The sequence below is a fragment of the Sapajus apella genome, unplaced genomic scaffold (genome assembly GCF_009761245.1).
Source record: "Sapajus apella isolate SASKATOON/1434 unplaced genomic scaffold, GSC_monkey_1.0 scaffold85, whole genome shotgun sequence".
Classification (NCBI taxonomy): domain Eukaryota; kingdom Metazoa; phylum Chordata; class Mammalia; order Primates; family Cebidae; genus Sapajus; species Sapajus apella.
Window position 1 is genome coordinate 2,770,674 of NW_022437025.1, and position 15,446 is coordinate 2,786,119.

Below are 15,446 nucleotides of genomic sequence, written 5' to 3' on the forward strand. Positions count from 1 at the left end.
CTACATCCCTTTTGTCCTCTGCTCACCCTAGCTCTCCCCCCCTGCTTCTCTCCTCTCTCCCCCTCTCCTCTCCCCTCCCCTCCTCTCCCCTCCCCTCCCCTCCCCTCCCCTCCCCTCCTTCCTTTCCCTTTCTCTTTCTCTTTCACCCTCTCTTTCTCTCTCTCTCTCTCTTTGGTAGCTTTTATCTTTCAAATAATTTGTCTATTTCATCTAAGGTAAATAATTTGCTGGCATAGTTGTTTGTATAATCCCTTTATTATTTTTTTTAATGTCTGTAGGATAGTGATGACCTCTTTCCACTTCTTCATATTCTTTCTTTTTCCTTTCCTTTCCTTTCCTTTCCTTTCCTTTCCTTTCCTTTCCTTTCCTTTCCTTTCCTTTCCTTTCCTCTTTCCTCTTTCCTCTTTCCTCTTTCCTCTTTCCTCTTTCCTTCCCTTCCCTTTCCTTTCCTTCCTTTCTTTTCTTTCTTTCTTTCTTTTCTTTCTTTCTTTCTTTCTTTCGAGATGGAGTCTCACTCTGTCATCTGAGCTGGAGTGCAATGGTGTGATCTCGGCTCACTGCAACCTCTGCTTCCGGGTTCAAGCAATTCTCCTGTCTCAGCCTCCCAAGTAGCTGAGATTACAGGTGTCCACCACCACGCCTGGCTAATTTTTTGTATTTTTAATACATACAAAGTTTTACCATGTTGGCCAGGCTGGTTTTGAACTCCTGCCCTCAAGTGATCCACCCACCTCAGCCTCCCAGAGTGTTAGGATTTCAGGCATGAGCCACTGTGCCCAACCTATTTCTATCTCCCTTCTTTCGTTAAGTCTGACTAGAGGTTTATCTTATTTTGTTATTTGTACAATTTTTAATCTCACAGATTCAACTTGGTTTAATCAAAAAGCCTTAAAAAAACTTTTCTTCTCTAATGTATGTTTAATGCTGTAAATTTCCTTCTAAGCATGCTTTACTGCGCCGCACAAATTTTGCTATCTTTTTGTTAATGATTTCTAACTTAATTGTATTAGTATTGGAGAATAGTCTTTATGAAATTGTCTTTGAAGTTGTCAAGACTTTATGGCCTAACATGGAAGATAAATATCTCAGAACCATTAGTATTTGATTTATATTTGATAAGAAATACTTATGAGGCTTTAAGTATTAATGTTTGAGGCTTTTTGATAAGTCTCACTTTGTTACCTGGGCTATGCACAGCTGCAATCATAAGCACAACAGCCTCAAACTCATGGCTTCAAGTGATCCTCCTGCCTTAACCTTCTGAGTACCTAGGTGTACAGGCATATGCCACCGCACCTGGCTGAGTTTTGTTCTTCTTTATTTCAGGTCTTGGTATGGTGACTCCTGTGAATGATCTTAGAGGATCTGATTCGATTGCATATGACAAAGGAGAGAAGTTATTGCGGTGTAAATTGGCAGCGTTTTATAGACTAGCCGATCTCTTCGGGTGGTCTCAGCTTATCTACAATCATATCACAGTAAGTGTTAAATGGGTAGTAACTGAATGATAAATGAATGTTTTGTGTCTGGCACCACCTCCTTCCATTTAGGGAGATGAGGGAAGCAGGCCGAGCTTCAGTAAGTCGTGGAATACCTCTTCTGATTCCTGACTACAGAGTCTAATAACCCGATAACCAGCCAGTTTGGGTTAAAAGTTATAAGAAGAGCAGCTCTTGAAAATTTCTTTCTTGCATGCTAACCTAATAAGACAACTGAGTGTTTACCAGATTACAGACAGTTTCTAAAATTATTTTTATGTTTAAAAACATAAGAATGATGATGTTTTCTTTCTTAGTCTGACCAAAGCCTTCTCTCTCTCAAACTTATTTCTTCAGCTACTCAAGTTTTAACCATTTTCAACATTGTTAGAATCTCTCTTTTCCTTCATTCTGGGTATCTGCTTTCTCTGGACCAAGTGCTGTTCTAACTCTGGGGTCGTACCAGTGGATAACACAAGTCCTTCCCTTGTGGGCAGTCACTTCATCCCAGTCCATTAGCCTGTTCTGCACTTCCTATTTTGTCCAGCTTGTATTTCATGTTCACTCATTTCAGTAATACTCTGCCAATCCTGTACTGCCACTCCTAGCTTCTGAGCAGCCACATCCTGCTATAGAAACCCTCCCACCAGAGCCCATTGCCTTTCTCCATAGATTCACAACCCAGATCTCAAGTGGACCCAGGATTTAGCCTGGCAACCATAACTCATCTCTCTTACAACCTTACTAATATTTAAGTCTTCACTACTATCTTTGAGACTCCTGACCTCCTTCTCCCAGCAAATGACCTCATCATGCCACAGAAAAAAGGAGTACCCTTCCTGACATTTGTTGCCATTCTGTACTGTTGACCAACTGTTATGATGCCCTGCCTTCTACCTGTGGCCAAACTTTGCTCCCCTGGCTTGAATTCCACCCTTCCTACCTTCTTAGATTCCCAGTGCATTGGCAGGGTTCTTTTGTTCCTTCACACTTTTGTAGGGATAGCTTCTTCCTTTGAACTCCTTCCTTCCTTTGGTTTTAAAACTTATTCCAATCTTCTGTTTTTTTCATGTAATTTCTTTTAAAGGCTATTTTAAGTTGTTAATACAGTGCCTGCTTTTTGTATCAAGTGTACCTCATGCAGATGTCTAAAGAAAAAGTTGTAATTCCACCAATACTCCCAGCTCTCTCGAGGCAACCAGTGTGTATGCTGTTCAGGTTGTTGAAGACTTTTCTCTATACTCAACACGCATGTAGGTTTTTCCACACATGGACTCATAACTAGTGGTGCTTAGTTAAGCTCCATTCTGGACTCAGAGGAATGCTAAGCCACCTGAGGTGATGGTCTGGTGTTTACCTTGTGATTAATGTATTGTGTCTCTGGGACTTGATACTGGTCTCTGCCAGAGAGAGACTCATTTGCCTTCCATCCATCTGTTCTTGTTTCTGCTTAAATGAACTTTTCAAAATGTGCTCTTGCATGCTGCACACTCACTCTGTGTAGAATGTCACCTCTGCTTTATTCCCCTGTAGCAGTTAACCCCCATCCATTCTATATGTTTAGCTGTTACTGTTCCTCTCTGCCCACAGGAATGTAAATTCCACGGGGGGACTCTGTTATGGTCCCTCCTGTTGCCCCAGAACCAGTGGCACAGAGTAGGCATGCAGTAAACTCATGTCAGGTGACAAACTGAATGAAACCCCCTCAGTACTGAAATTACCTCAGTAAAATTGTGAACAAGAGCTCAGTGGGGCTTTTTGACATTTGATGAGTGGGTCTAGTTAGCCTAACACAAATGCCAGCTCCGTTCCTGGTGCCTGCAGGGAAATTGCTGGCCTCTGACATCTAATTATACTTGACAGAATGCTCTAGTGGAGATTTAATGCTAAATGGTTGCCTGAAGATTAGTGCCATAAAAATGTGACAGTGATAGGAAATGTAATCCCTAGCTGTAATAACAGCTTTACATTCTTTGCAAGTTTAAAAATGCTGTTTGCCTAGTCCTGTTTTGAATGCTGATTAAATAAGTTTGGATTGGTTAAATTACTTGTTTTCTCCCCCTTTAATTGTTTAGGAATTGGCAAAATTGAAACATTGGTGTTTGCCCTTCTGTCAGTGATCTCCATGGGGCTTAATACTGAGTAAATGTAAATACAAGTTACCAGAAATATTTCCTGTGTCTTATAAACTAGAACTAGAGAATCTTTAAGGAAGAAAGGTTTTGGTTTGTTTTACTATTATGACATCCATTTCTTATTTACAATCTAGGTATGGTACAGACGCTTAGCAGAAAAGCGAATATTAACAGTATCAACAAAAAGTGCCTGCAGGTCATTCTGCCCTTTCTTTGAAAGAGGGTCATAGGGATTTTCTGCTGAAGGGATTTAAAATTGCTAACAGGTGTTAGAGGATTGGAGATGACTGTCTGAAGTAGATCTTTGTTTTAAGATTGCACTGGATTTGGAGAAGTGTTTGTCAGGGATAGGGGCAGTGGGACGAGGCAGGGTGGCACTTAGCTGATGGCGTGGCCTTTTCATCCTGATGTCAGTAGAATGCTGTCAAGGCTTCATACGTGCAGAACCTGGCAGATGCATGTTCAACTCCATTCTGGATTCCAGAGAATGCTAAGCCTTCCAGGTGATGGTCTGGAACCCACCTTTGTGACCAGTGCCCTGTGCTTCAGGGATGTGATTTGGTCTGAATTGGTCTGCAACAGCAGAATCTCATTCTTCACACACAGCGAAGGGGCAGTACACGTGTGAGAAGAGACACAGGAAGAGCAGTGCTGGTCTGACAGGGACCACTGAAGAGGAACTGACTTCAAAGTGTTCTCTATCTTTACTTGATGGTTGTAATTTTACACTTTCTCCTTTTTGCTTTTGACTCAGAAAATTCAATGTTTTAAGCCTTTAAAATTAAAATATGTATTAATAGATCTGTTAGTTAAGCTCACAGTTGGAAATAAATCTTAAAATAAGTCAAAGAAGGAAACATTATATTAATTACAGCATTATTATTATTACTATTTTTGAGACAGAGGCTCTCTTTGTCACCCAGGCTGAAGTGCAGTGGTGTAATCTCAGCTCACTGTAACCTCCGCTACCTCAGTTCAAGTGATCCTCCTGCCTCAGCCTCCTGAGTAGCTGGAACAATCATGCGCCACCATGTGCAGGTGTGCACCACATGCCACTGGCTAATTTATATATTTTTAGTAGAGTTAGGGTTTCTCCATATTGGCCAGGCTGATCTCTAACTCAAATGATCCACCTACCTCAGCCTCCCAAAGTGCTAGGATTACAGGCGTGAGGCACTGCACCCAGCCCACCCAGCATTATTTGTAATAATGAAATTATTGTTTTTTTTTTAGGCAGAGTCTCGCTCTATGACCCAGGCTGGAGTGCAGTGGCATGATGGCTCACTGCAACCTCCGCCTCCTGGTTTCAAGCAATTTCTCCTGCCTCAACCTCCCAAGTAGCAGGGATTACAGGCACCTGCCACCACCTATTTTTTTTTTTTGGTATTTCTAGTAGAGATGGGGTTTCACCATGTTGGCCAGGCTGGTTTTGAACTTCTGACCTCAAGTGATCCACCCACGTGGGCCTCCCAAAGTGCTAGGATTACAGGTGTGAGCCACTGTGCCTAGCCAATAATGAAAAAATTTAAGAGTCCTTAAATATTCAGCAGTAGATAGGAAATGGCTCAGTTATTCAATATCAATTTGATAAAATGTTGTATACTATGAAAAACAATTACAGAGATCATGTAGAACAAATGAAAACACGAAAAATGAAAGGTATTATTAGAAATGAGAAAATATGAAATGTATACTCTTTACAGCCATATGAAATACACACACACATATATATAGGCAAAATTGAAATGATTGACGAAAACAGCTGTGTAATATTTTTTAAATGTAGAACCTGACAGCATGCTTCTAAAATTTAGAGGGAAGAACAGAAGGCCAAGAATAGCTAAGATACTCCTGAAGAACAACTAGGCAAGGGGATTTTTCCTACCATATGTCAAGCTTAATATAAAGTGGTAATTAATGTAGTGTTCTTTGGGCAAAAGAAGATTCAGATGGATCAGTGGGACCGAACGGAAAGCCCTAAGTCGGATCTGCATGCATTGAAACAGACATGCCAGAGTGGGCATTGCAGCTCAGTGGGGTGGGGGACGGGCTTGGCAATGATGGGTGCTGGGATGCTTGGGTAGAAAAGTCACAAGTGAAAAATTATATGAGACTTCTATACTATACATAATCACAAAGCAATCCCAGTGAATTAAAGATTAAACGTGAAATGCAGTACTTTTTACAATTTTAGGACTCATACAGGTGAAAATCACTAGCCTTGAATCCCTGGCCTAAGGAAAGATGTCCATGACACAAAAAGCACTTATCATAAATGAAAAGATGGGTAAATGTGTCCACATTTAAAGTACACAAAATGTTTCCTTATTAAAAGATACCATAGGCCAGGCTTGCTGGCTCACACCTGTAATCCCAGCACTTTGGGAGGCTAGGTGGGTGGATCACTCCTGAACTCCTGATCACCTGCGGTCAGGAGTTTGAGACCAGCCTGTCCAACATGATGAAAACCCATCTCTACCAAAAAATACAAAACAATTAGCCAGGCATTGTGGTTCGCCTGCAGTCTCAGCTGCTGGGGAGGCGGAGATAGGAGAATCGCTTGAACCCTAGAGGTGGAAGTTGCAGTGAGCTGAGATCCTGCCACTGCACTCCAGCCTGGGTGGCAGACTGAGACCCCCCCCCCAAAAAAAAAAAAAAAAAAAAAAAAATGATATCATAAATACAGTAATAATAAAAGCTGCAACCTAGAAGGTTTGCCCCACATGTAGCCAACAGAAATTAATGTCTGTGGCTGGGCATGGTGGCTCATGCCTGTAATTCCTGTGCTTTGGGAGACCAAGGTAGGTGCATCACTTGAGGCGAGGAGTTTGAGACCAGTTTGGCCAACATGGTGAAACTTCGTCTATACTAAAAATACAAAATTAGCTAGGCGTGGCGGCATGTACCTGTAATCCCAGCCACTCGGAGGCTGAGACAGGAATCACTTGAACTCGGGAGTTGTAGGTTGCAGTGAGTTGAAATCATAACACTGCACTCCAGGCTGGGTGACAGAGCAAGACTTCCCCTCAAAAAAAAAAAAAAGATAATATCTCAACTAGATAATTGTCAATAAGAAAAAGACAAACCATTATAAAATGGACAAAAGGCAAAAAGGAATATCATAGAAGGGGAGATAAGAATGCCTTGTAAAAATATACAAAGTTGTTGAAATCGTTTAGTAACCAGGAAATTATAAATTCATAGCACACTGAAATATCGTTTCACAGACATGAGTTTTTTTTTTCTGAGACGGAGTCTCGCTCTGTTGCCCAGGCTGGAGTCAGTGGCACAACCTTGGCTCACTGCAACCTCCACCTCCCAGGTTCAGGCGATTCACATGCCTCAGCCTCCCAAGTAGCTGGGGCTACAGACGCACACCATCAGTGAGCCTGGCTAATTTTTGTATCTTCAGCAGAGGCCAGACTGGTCTCGAGCTTCTCACCTCGTGACCTGCCCACCTCGGCCTCCCAAAGTGCTGGGATTACAGATGTGAGCCACCGCGCCCGGCCTCAGACATCAGATTTTAATATTTTAAAAGGGTTATAGAAGCACAAAACTATCATATACTTAACTACTGGAGGGCTGTATCTTTTTTTTTTTTTTTTTTTGAGACGGAGTTTCGCTCTTGTTACCCAGGCTGGAGTGCAATGGCGCGATCTCGGCTCACTGCAACCTCCGCCTCCCGGGTTCAGGCAATTCTCCTGCCCCAGCCTCCTGAGTCGCTGGGATTACAGGCACGCACCACCACGCCCAGCTAATGTTTTTTGTATTTTTAGTAGAGACGGGGTTTCACCATGTTGACCAGGATGGTCTCGATCTCTTGACCTCGTGATCCACCCGCCTCGGCCTCCCACAGTGCTGGGATTACAGGCTTGAGCCACCGCGCCTGGCCATCTTTAATGAGGCTCTTTGGAAAAGAACTTGGTGTTATCTCCTAGTTTATTATGCTAGAGAAACTTGAATGTGTACAGTAGGAGACTGGTAAGAGAATGTTTGTAGCAGCATAGTTTTTAATAACAAAAACTTAAACCACGTCCACTGATGGAAGAAAAGAGTCATATGTTGTAGTGTCTTCCAGTGGATACTATACAGCAGTGAGAGTGAATAAATGATAGTCATGTTGGTCATAATCTGGAGGAGCCGCAAAATGATGTTGAGAAAAGTTACTGGAGAACATACAGTATGATTTCAATTATAGAAAGTTTACAAACAGGTAAAAATTAATAAATTGCTTAGGGATGACCGGAAAAACTGTAAAGAAAAAAGGGAATGTTTAATACATAATTTTGAATAGTGGTTACTTTTGGGAGATGAGGGAAGAGAAACAGCTTCAGAGATACTAGAATTACTGCATTTCTTAAGCGAATTGATAGATACATGGGTGTTTGATTTATTATACTTACATTGTCTTATATCTTCTAAGTACCCTTGTATGTGTGTTTTCAAAATACTTACTAAAATAAGCAAAAATAATCTGAAACTTAATCTTTTCTTATTTTCTTTTTTTTTTTTTTTTTTTTTTTTGGGGACGGAGTTTCGCTCTTGTTACCCAGGCTGGAGTGCAATGGCGCGATCTTGGCTCACCGCAACCTCTGCCTCCTGGGTTCAGGCAATTCTCCTGCCTCAGCCTCCTGAGTAGCTGGGATTACAGGCACGCGCCACCATGCCCAGCTAATTTTTTGTATTTTTAGTAGAGACGGGGTTTCACCGTGTTGACCAGGATGGTCTCGATCTCTTGACCTCATGATCCACCCGCCTCGGCCTCCCAAAGTGCTGGGATTACAGGCTTGAGCCACCGCGCCTGGCCTCTTTTCTTATTTTCATCCTTATTTTTCTTCATTCCAACACAGATATCTTGTTTTATTTATTTATTTTTTTCGACTGAACTTAGGAATTAGACAACTGCTTACTTTTGTGTTAAGTAGTTCAAAAGGTCAGATGGGCCAGATGCAGTGACTTATGCCTGTAATCTTAGCACTTTGGGAGGCCAAGGCAGGAGGATCACTTGAACTCAAAAGTTTGGGATCAGCCTGGGCAACATAGTGAAACCTTGTCTCTCTTAAAGAAAAAAGAAAAAAAAAAAGGTCAGGATGCTTTTTAAGATAAAGGAGGCTGGGCACAGTGGCCCATGCCTATAATCTCAGCATTTTTGGAGGCTAAAGCGGGCGGATCACTTGAGGCCAGGAGTTCGAGACCAGTCTGGCCAACATAGCAAAACCCCATCTCTACTAAAAATATAAAAATTAGCTGTGCCTGTAATCCCAAGCTACTCGGGAGGCTGAGGCAGGCAAATTGCTTGAATCCGGGAGGCAAAGGTTGCAGTGAGCTGAGATCATGCCACTGCACTCCAACCTGTGTGTCAGAGTGAGCTTTTTCTCCAATAAATAAATAAACAAACAAACAAATAAATAAAGCTGACTTTAGGAAATAAAAAGCAAGGCTGACTCAGCATTGCAAAGAAGTGGGTCATAGGGATTTATAGAGACTAGATGTTGTAGTTGGATTTATACGGATTAGGTTCACCATCCCTATAAATGATCCCTGGCAGTGATTTACCGTTGTTGCTCCCACTACCGCTCATGATGCTGATAATGGGGAGATGCTGTTTATTTCGAGCTTTATTGTGGACACAAGCCCTTCTCATGCCCACTTAGTCATGAGGAAAACAGGAGCTCAGGGTACCCAGACAGTATAGCCAGTTCTTGGCAGAGTTAGGATTTGAACCTGGGTCTTATCTGACTTTGGGTTTTGTGCTCTTAACCCTGTTACGCTATACTGAGGCAGTCAGATGAGTTTAGCCTAAAGATCATATAAGGGGAGACAGGATAGATTCAAATGTCTGAAAAATAAATTGTAGAAGGGGGTTAGAATCTGTTCTGTGTTTCATACTGGAGGCAGTGGTGACACACACAGGAAAACAGATTTATTCTCAGTGCTAGGAAGAACGTTTTAATTCTTAAGTCTCTCCAGCAGCTGTTTATCACAGTGCGTCAGCGTCCATGACAAGGTAGGCTCTCAGCGAGTAGGTGGTCTTTCTTTCCTGAATGAAGAAATGAGGCAGGCTGGGGTGTGCATCCCCATCACTGAAACTAGAATAAGCAGACCCTGGGTATGCTTCTGTTTGGGCCACTGCAGAAGAGATCACTATGTGGGTTAGGAAGCTGGACTAAACACTTTAAGTCCTTTTCAACAAACGCTCAGTTCCACCTATCTGACCCTAGTTAGGATTCTGGGTTTCTTAACCCAGTAGTAAATGTATTTGAACTTAATCTTTAGGAAGCCTTTTGAGCCTATACCAAAACCATTGCAAAAACTAGATTGAATATTTTCGAGGATGGGACTTTTTTACTGCTGTCTTCCTGGTGTTTGGCACATGCTGCATAATCATATGTAGCATATAATTAGTGTGAACTAAATCTGCATTGAATGAATTACTCTGGAGAGAAAAACATACTGTGGAAGAGGCAAACCAACTAGGGCAATGAGGATGTGGGGTTGTAGAGACTTAAAAAATGGATTATGCTGGGCACAGGGGCTCACACCTATAATCCTAGCATTTTGGGAGGCTGAGGCAGAAGGATTGCTTGAGCTCAGGAGTTCAAGACCAGCCTGGACAACTTAGTGAAACCCCATCTCTACCAAAATAAAAAAAATAGCCAGGCTTAATGACTTGTGCCTGTAGTCCCAGCTACTCAGGAGGCTGAGGTGTATGGATCATTTGAGCCAGGAGGTTGAAAGGATCAAGCAGTAAGGAAGAGATTGCTGTCATTGTGATTTTTATGATTGTTCACCATCCTACAGGTTTTAATTATTATTTATTTATTTATTATTTTGAGACAGGGTCTCTGTCTGTCATGCAGACTAGAGTGCAGTGGCATGATCCCGACTCACTGCATTCTCTGCCTCCTGGGTTCCAAGTGATTCTTGTGCCTCAGCCACCCGAGTGGCTTGGACTGTGGATACCCACCACCACACATGACTAAGTTTTATATCAGATAGATAGATAGATAGATAGATAGTTAGATAGAATGTTTTTTTTTTTTTTTTTTTGAGACAGAGTCTCGCTGTGTCGCCCAGGCTGCAGTTCAGTGGTGCAATCTCAGCTTACTGCAACGTCCACCTCCTGGGTTCATGCGATTTTCCTGCCTCAGTCACCAAAGTAGCTAGGACCTACAGTTGCATGTCACCATGCCCAGCTAACTTTTGCATTTTTTAGTAGACACGGGGTTTCACCATGTTGGTCAGGCTGGTCTTGAACTCCTGACCTTGTGATCTGCCCACCTCGGTGTCGCCAAGTCCTGGGATTACAGGTGTGAGCCACTGTGCCTGGCCTGTATTTTATACTTTTTAGTAGAGACAGGGTTTCACCATGTTGGCCAGGCTGGTCTCAAACTCCTGGCCTCAAGTGATCCATCTGCCTTGGCCTCCCAAAATGCTGGGATTATAGGCATGAGCCACAGTGCCCAGCCTAGGTGTTAAGTATTTTTAAAAATTTATTTTGTCAATGCCTACTGCAGCAAGGGGAAAAACAAGGACATTCTGTTTGACTTTTTAAAGGTAAGTTTTGGCCAGGCACAATGGCTCATGCCTGTAATCCCAGCACTTTGAGAGGCCAGCACAGGTGGATCACTTGAGCCCAGGAGTTTTAGAGACCAGCCTGGCCAGCATGGTGAAACCCTGTCTCTATACAAGATATAAAAATGAGCCGGTCATGGTGTGTGCTTGCAGTAGTCCCAGCTACTCGGGAGGCTGAGGTGGGAGGGTCACTTGAGCCTGGGAGACAGAAGTTGCAGTGAGCCTTGATCATGCCACTGCACTCCAGCTTGGGCAACAGAGCGAGATCCTGTCTCACAAAAAAAATGTAAGTTTTGTTTTCATGATTGTATCCCTGAGGAGTGACACCTTTTTGCCTGTGACACTGGTAGCCACCAGAAAGTACAATAGAGTAACCCGTCAATAATTTATTGACCTGTCAGTAGGCTAGTGTGGAACTGTTTTTTTCCCGTGTAAAGTCAGCTATGAACGTGAGCAAGAAGCACCTTATGTACATGATAAATTAGTACAATATAATGATGGAAAGCTTCCACTACCCCTTGGCTTCATGACAGGCATTGTGTGTGGATGCTTGCCTACATAGCTCACTCAGTGTTCTCAATAAACCCATGAGTTTGTAGCCTGAAAGAGATGCAAATAATTTCACTTGGATCTTTGAGCTAATTCAGTCTCATTTTCCCCACAGACCAGAGTGAACTCCGAGCAGGAACACTTCCTCATTGTACCTTTTGGGCTTCTTTATAGTGAAGTGACTGCATCCAGTTTGGTAAGAACGTCCTTCTCTTTGGCAGCTTTTATGTGCAGGTCATATTAGGTCATTAAACATCTTCAGATCACCTAAGTAAATAAAACCCAAGAAACAAGAGCCCATGTTTTATATGATTAGTTCAGATAGAGAAAAACCTTTGAAAGAACTTAGAAACATTGTAACCTTGGGTTTGAATAGTTTCTAGTTAGAGTAATTTGAAGTCCCCATGGGGTGGGATGCGGTGGCTTATGCCTGTAATTCCAGCACTTTGGTAGGTCAGTGCAGGTGGATTGCTGAGTCCAGAAGTTCAAGACCAGCTTGGCCAACATGGTGAAATCCCAACTCTACAAAAAAATACAAAAATTAGCTGGGCCTGGTGGTGCGCACCTATAGCCCAGATACTCGGGAGGCTGAGGTGGGAAGATTGTTGTATGAACCTGGGAGGTGGAGGCTGCAGTGAGCCGAGATTGCACCACTGCACTCCAGCCTGAGTAACAGAGCCAGGCACTATCTCAAAAAAAAAAAAAAAAATGAAGTGCTCTTGATATTTTAAATTTTTGCTTATTTATTTTCAGGTTAAGATCAATCTACAAGGAGACATAGTAGATCGTGGAAGCACTAATCTGGGAGTCAATCAAGCTGGCTTCACCTTACACTCTGCAATTTACGCTGCACGCCCGGACGTGAAGTGCGTTGTGCACATTCACACCCCAGCAGGGGCTGCGGTGAGTGGCTGTCCTGGTAGCATCTCAAGTTTAAAGCTGCTTAGTGAGAGGCGCTGCACATTTCCTCTGAATTGCCCTTCCTTGTTTCTAGTCAGTATAAGTAATTTTGTTGAATCTAACAAAAAAGTTTTACCATTAAGTTTGACATTCTTAAAATCATTTTTTTTTCCTTTTAAGGGATCCATGTATCCCATTTAATTTTGAAAAACATCTAATAAGTCTGAAAATGCCTGTTAGATTTAACCATTAGGAAATTATGGCTGGACCTGGTGGCTCACGCCTAATCCAACACTTCGGGATGCTGAGGTGGGAGGATTGCTGAGCTGAGGAGTTAGAGACTACCCTGAGCAACATACTGAGACCCCATCTCTACAAAAAAGTTTTAAAATTTACCAGGTATGGTGGTGCGTGCCTGTAGTTCCAGCTACTTGGGAGGCTGAGATGGGACCATGTTTTGAGCTAAGGAGGTTGAGGTTTCAGTGAGCTGTGATCGTGCCACTGAACTCTAGCCTGGGTGACAGAGTAAGACCTTGTCTCAACAAAAATTAAATAACAGTAAATAAAAGAAAATCAGAGAGACTTGAGGGAGAGGTAGGTAAGATTTCAGGGTGTCAAAGACTCGGGAAGTGCAAAATGATGGCGATAAGCAGGCACCTTTTAGAGAAGAAGAATGGGAAAAGAAGGAGAGGGCAAGCTAGGGTGGTGGGTGGAGGGTGCTGTGGAGTCAGGGAAGGGTTTTTAGGGTGCGGGAGAGTTGAACATGAGGACAGTCTGTGGGAATAAGCTGGGGAAAGGGAGAGGTTGAGCCATCCAGTGGGACCCAGTCTGGATTGTGATGGGGAGAAGAAGAAAAGGAGTGGCTGGGGGAGAGACATAGGCAGTGCAGGCCGGTGGGAGGCTTGGCTTCCCAGCTGCTCGGGAACCCTCTTCAGCTGTGCACCAAGCCTTGTCCCTTCTGCTGTGAATGGGTCACCCTGACAAAGCCCCAAACCCCTCCTTATGAAAGCAGACATGCGGGCTGTTCGCTCAATGTCATGTGAAAGCACAGTACTTGAGAAGCATGCTTTTTATCACTTATTTTATATAAGGACTTTTTGGGTTTATTGTACAGCACATGACCTCATTGATTTAGTAATGCTGTATTGATCTTTTTTTTTTTTTTTTTTTTTTTTGGGGATGGAGTCTTGCTCTGTCACGTGGACTGGAGTGCATTGGGCACAGTCTTAGCTCACTGCAACCTCTGCCCCTCAGGTTCAAGTGATTCTTTTGCCTTGACCTCCCAAGTAGCTGGAACTACAGGTGCAAACCACCATGCCCTGCTAATTTTTGTGTTTTTGGTAGAGATGGGATTTCACCATGTTGGTCAGGCTGGTCTTAAACTCCTGACCTCAAGTGATTTGCCCACCTCGGCCTCCCAAAGTGCTGGGATTACAGGTGCGAGCCACCACTCCCAACCTGATGTTTTAATGTCTTGTGTGTTGGATTATTTAGTTGAATATTTCCCCTAGTATATTTCACTTTGAACATGTGGTTCTTATGTCAACATCATGGTTTTATTAGATACATTATTGTGTGAATGATACGATTTTTTTTTTCCTGAAAGAATGCATGTCACTCCAGGCACTAAAATGTTTATGGATTTTTAAGAACCATTAATGGTACCTTTTTGACAGTATAGTTATGAACAGCTATCATGTAATGTGTTTTTGTTTGTTTTTTTTTTTGAGATAGGGTCTCATTCTGTCGCCCAGGCTGGAGTGCAGTGGCACGATCTTGGCTCACTGCAACTTCCACCTCCCAGGTTCAAATGATTCTCTCACCTCAGCCTCCGGAGTAGGTGAGACTACAGGTGTGTGTCACCACACCCTGCGAATTTTTGTATTTTTTGGTGGAGACAGGGTTTCACCATGTTGACCAGGCTGGTCTCCAACTCCTTACTTCAAGTGATCTGCCTGCCTCAGCCTCCCAAATTCCTGGATTTGTGAGCATGAGCCACTGTGCTCAGCCTGTTTTTAAGATTATCAAAATATTTTTGCTTGGTAAGGAAATTTCTACTTGTTTGAGAGCTGATATTATGCAAGGAGTTAAATATGGTATTCTCTTTTTAGATTAACTTTTCTCTATCGAATTGTGCCTAAAGTTAGTTTTTCAATCTTTGGAGTATGTTAATCTAGGGTCATAATGTTGCTGTCTATAGGTCTTGTCTTAGAAGACCTTCAAAAATGGCATATTCTCAGGCCACTTTGGGGAATTTTAGGAAACTTAAGGACTATATGAACACTTAGATTTTTCTCTTTGAGACTGAATTTTACTCACATACATGTAGAGAAATTATATAAGTGTACCAAACTTGTATAAATTTGCTTTCATCTAATTTTTAGATGTTTCCGTCTTATCTACAACCTAAGATAAAAAGTACACAAAAACTTCAGGGCACTTGGAAAACCTCTTCCTTTTTTTTTTTTTGCGCAGGCTGGCTTCAAATTCCTGGGTTCATGATTCCTCCTGCCTCAGCCTCTTGAGTAGCCTCTTGACTACACAGGTTCATGTCGTCACACCTGGCTAATTTAAAAATATTATTTGTAGAGGCAGGGGTCTTCCTCTGCTGACCCTGAACTTCTGGGCTCAAGCGATCCACCTGCCTTAGCCTCTTGAGTAGTTGGGATTACAGGTGTGAGCCACCATATCTGACTGGAAGCCTTCTTTTGAAATTCATTTAGTGCAAGGACTCTGTGGTCTGCTCCTTGCATTAGACACAGTGCTCATTGTATAACTAAATCCAGGTTTACACAGCATTTATAATCAG

At 42.6% G+C, this 15,446-nt stretch overlaps 1 protein-coding gene across 14 annotated transcripts in view; it reads left to right on the forward strand.

Moving 5' to 3' along the window:
- ADD1 (adducin 1) overlaps positions 1-15,446 on the forward strand; it is a 94,550-nt gene that overhangs the window by 54,362 nt on the left and 24,742 nt on the right. For all 14 annotated transcript variants that reach the window (XM_032253978.1, XM_032253990.1, XM_032253986.1 and 11 more), the window contains 3 exons: positions 1,327-1,478; positions 11,853-11,933; positions 12,491-12,640. In XM_032253978.1, the coding sequence (XP_032109869.1) occupies positions 1,327-1,478; positions 11,853-11,933; positions 12,491-12,640 (383 nt within the window). The remainder of the gene's footprint in view (positions 1-1,326; positions 1,479-11,852; positions 11,934-12,490; positions 12,641-15,446) is intronic.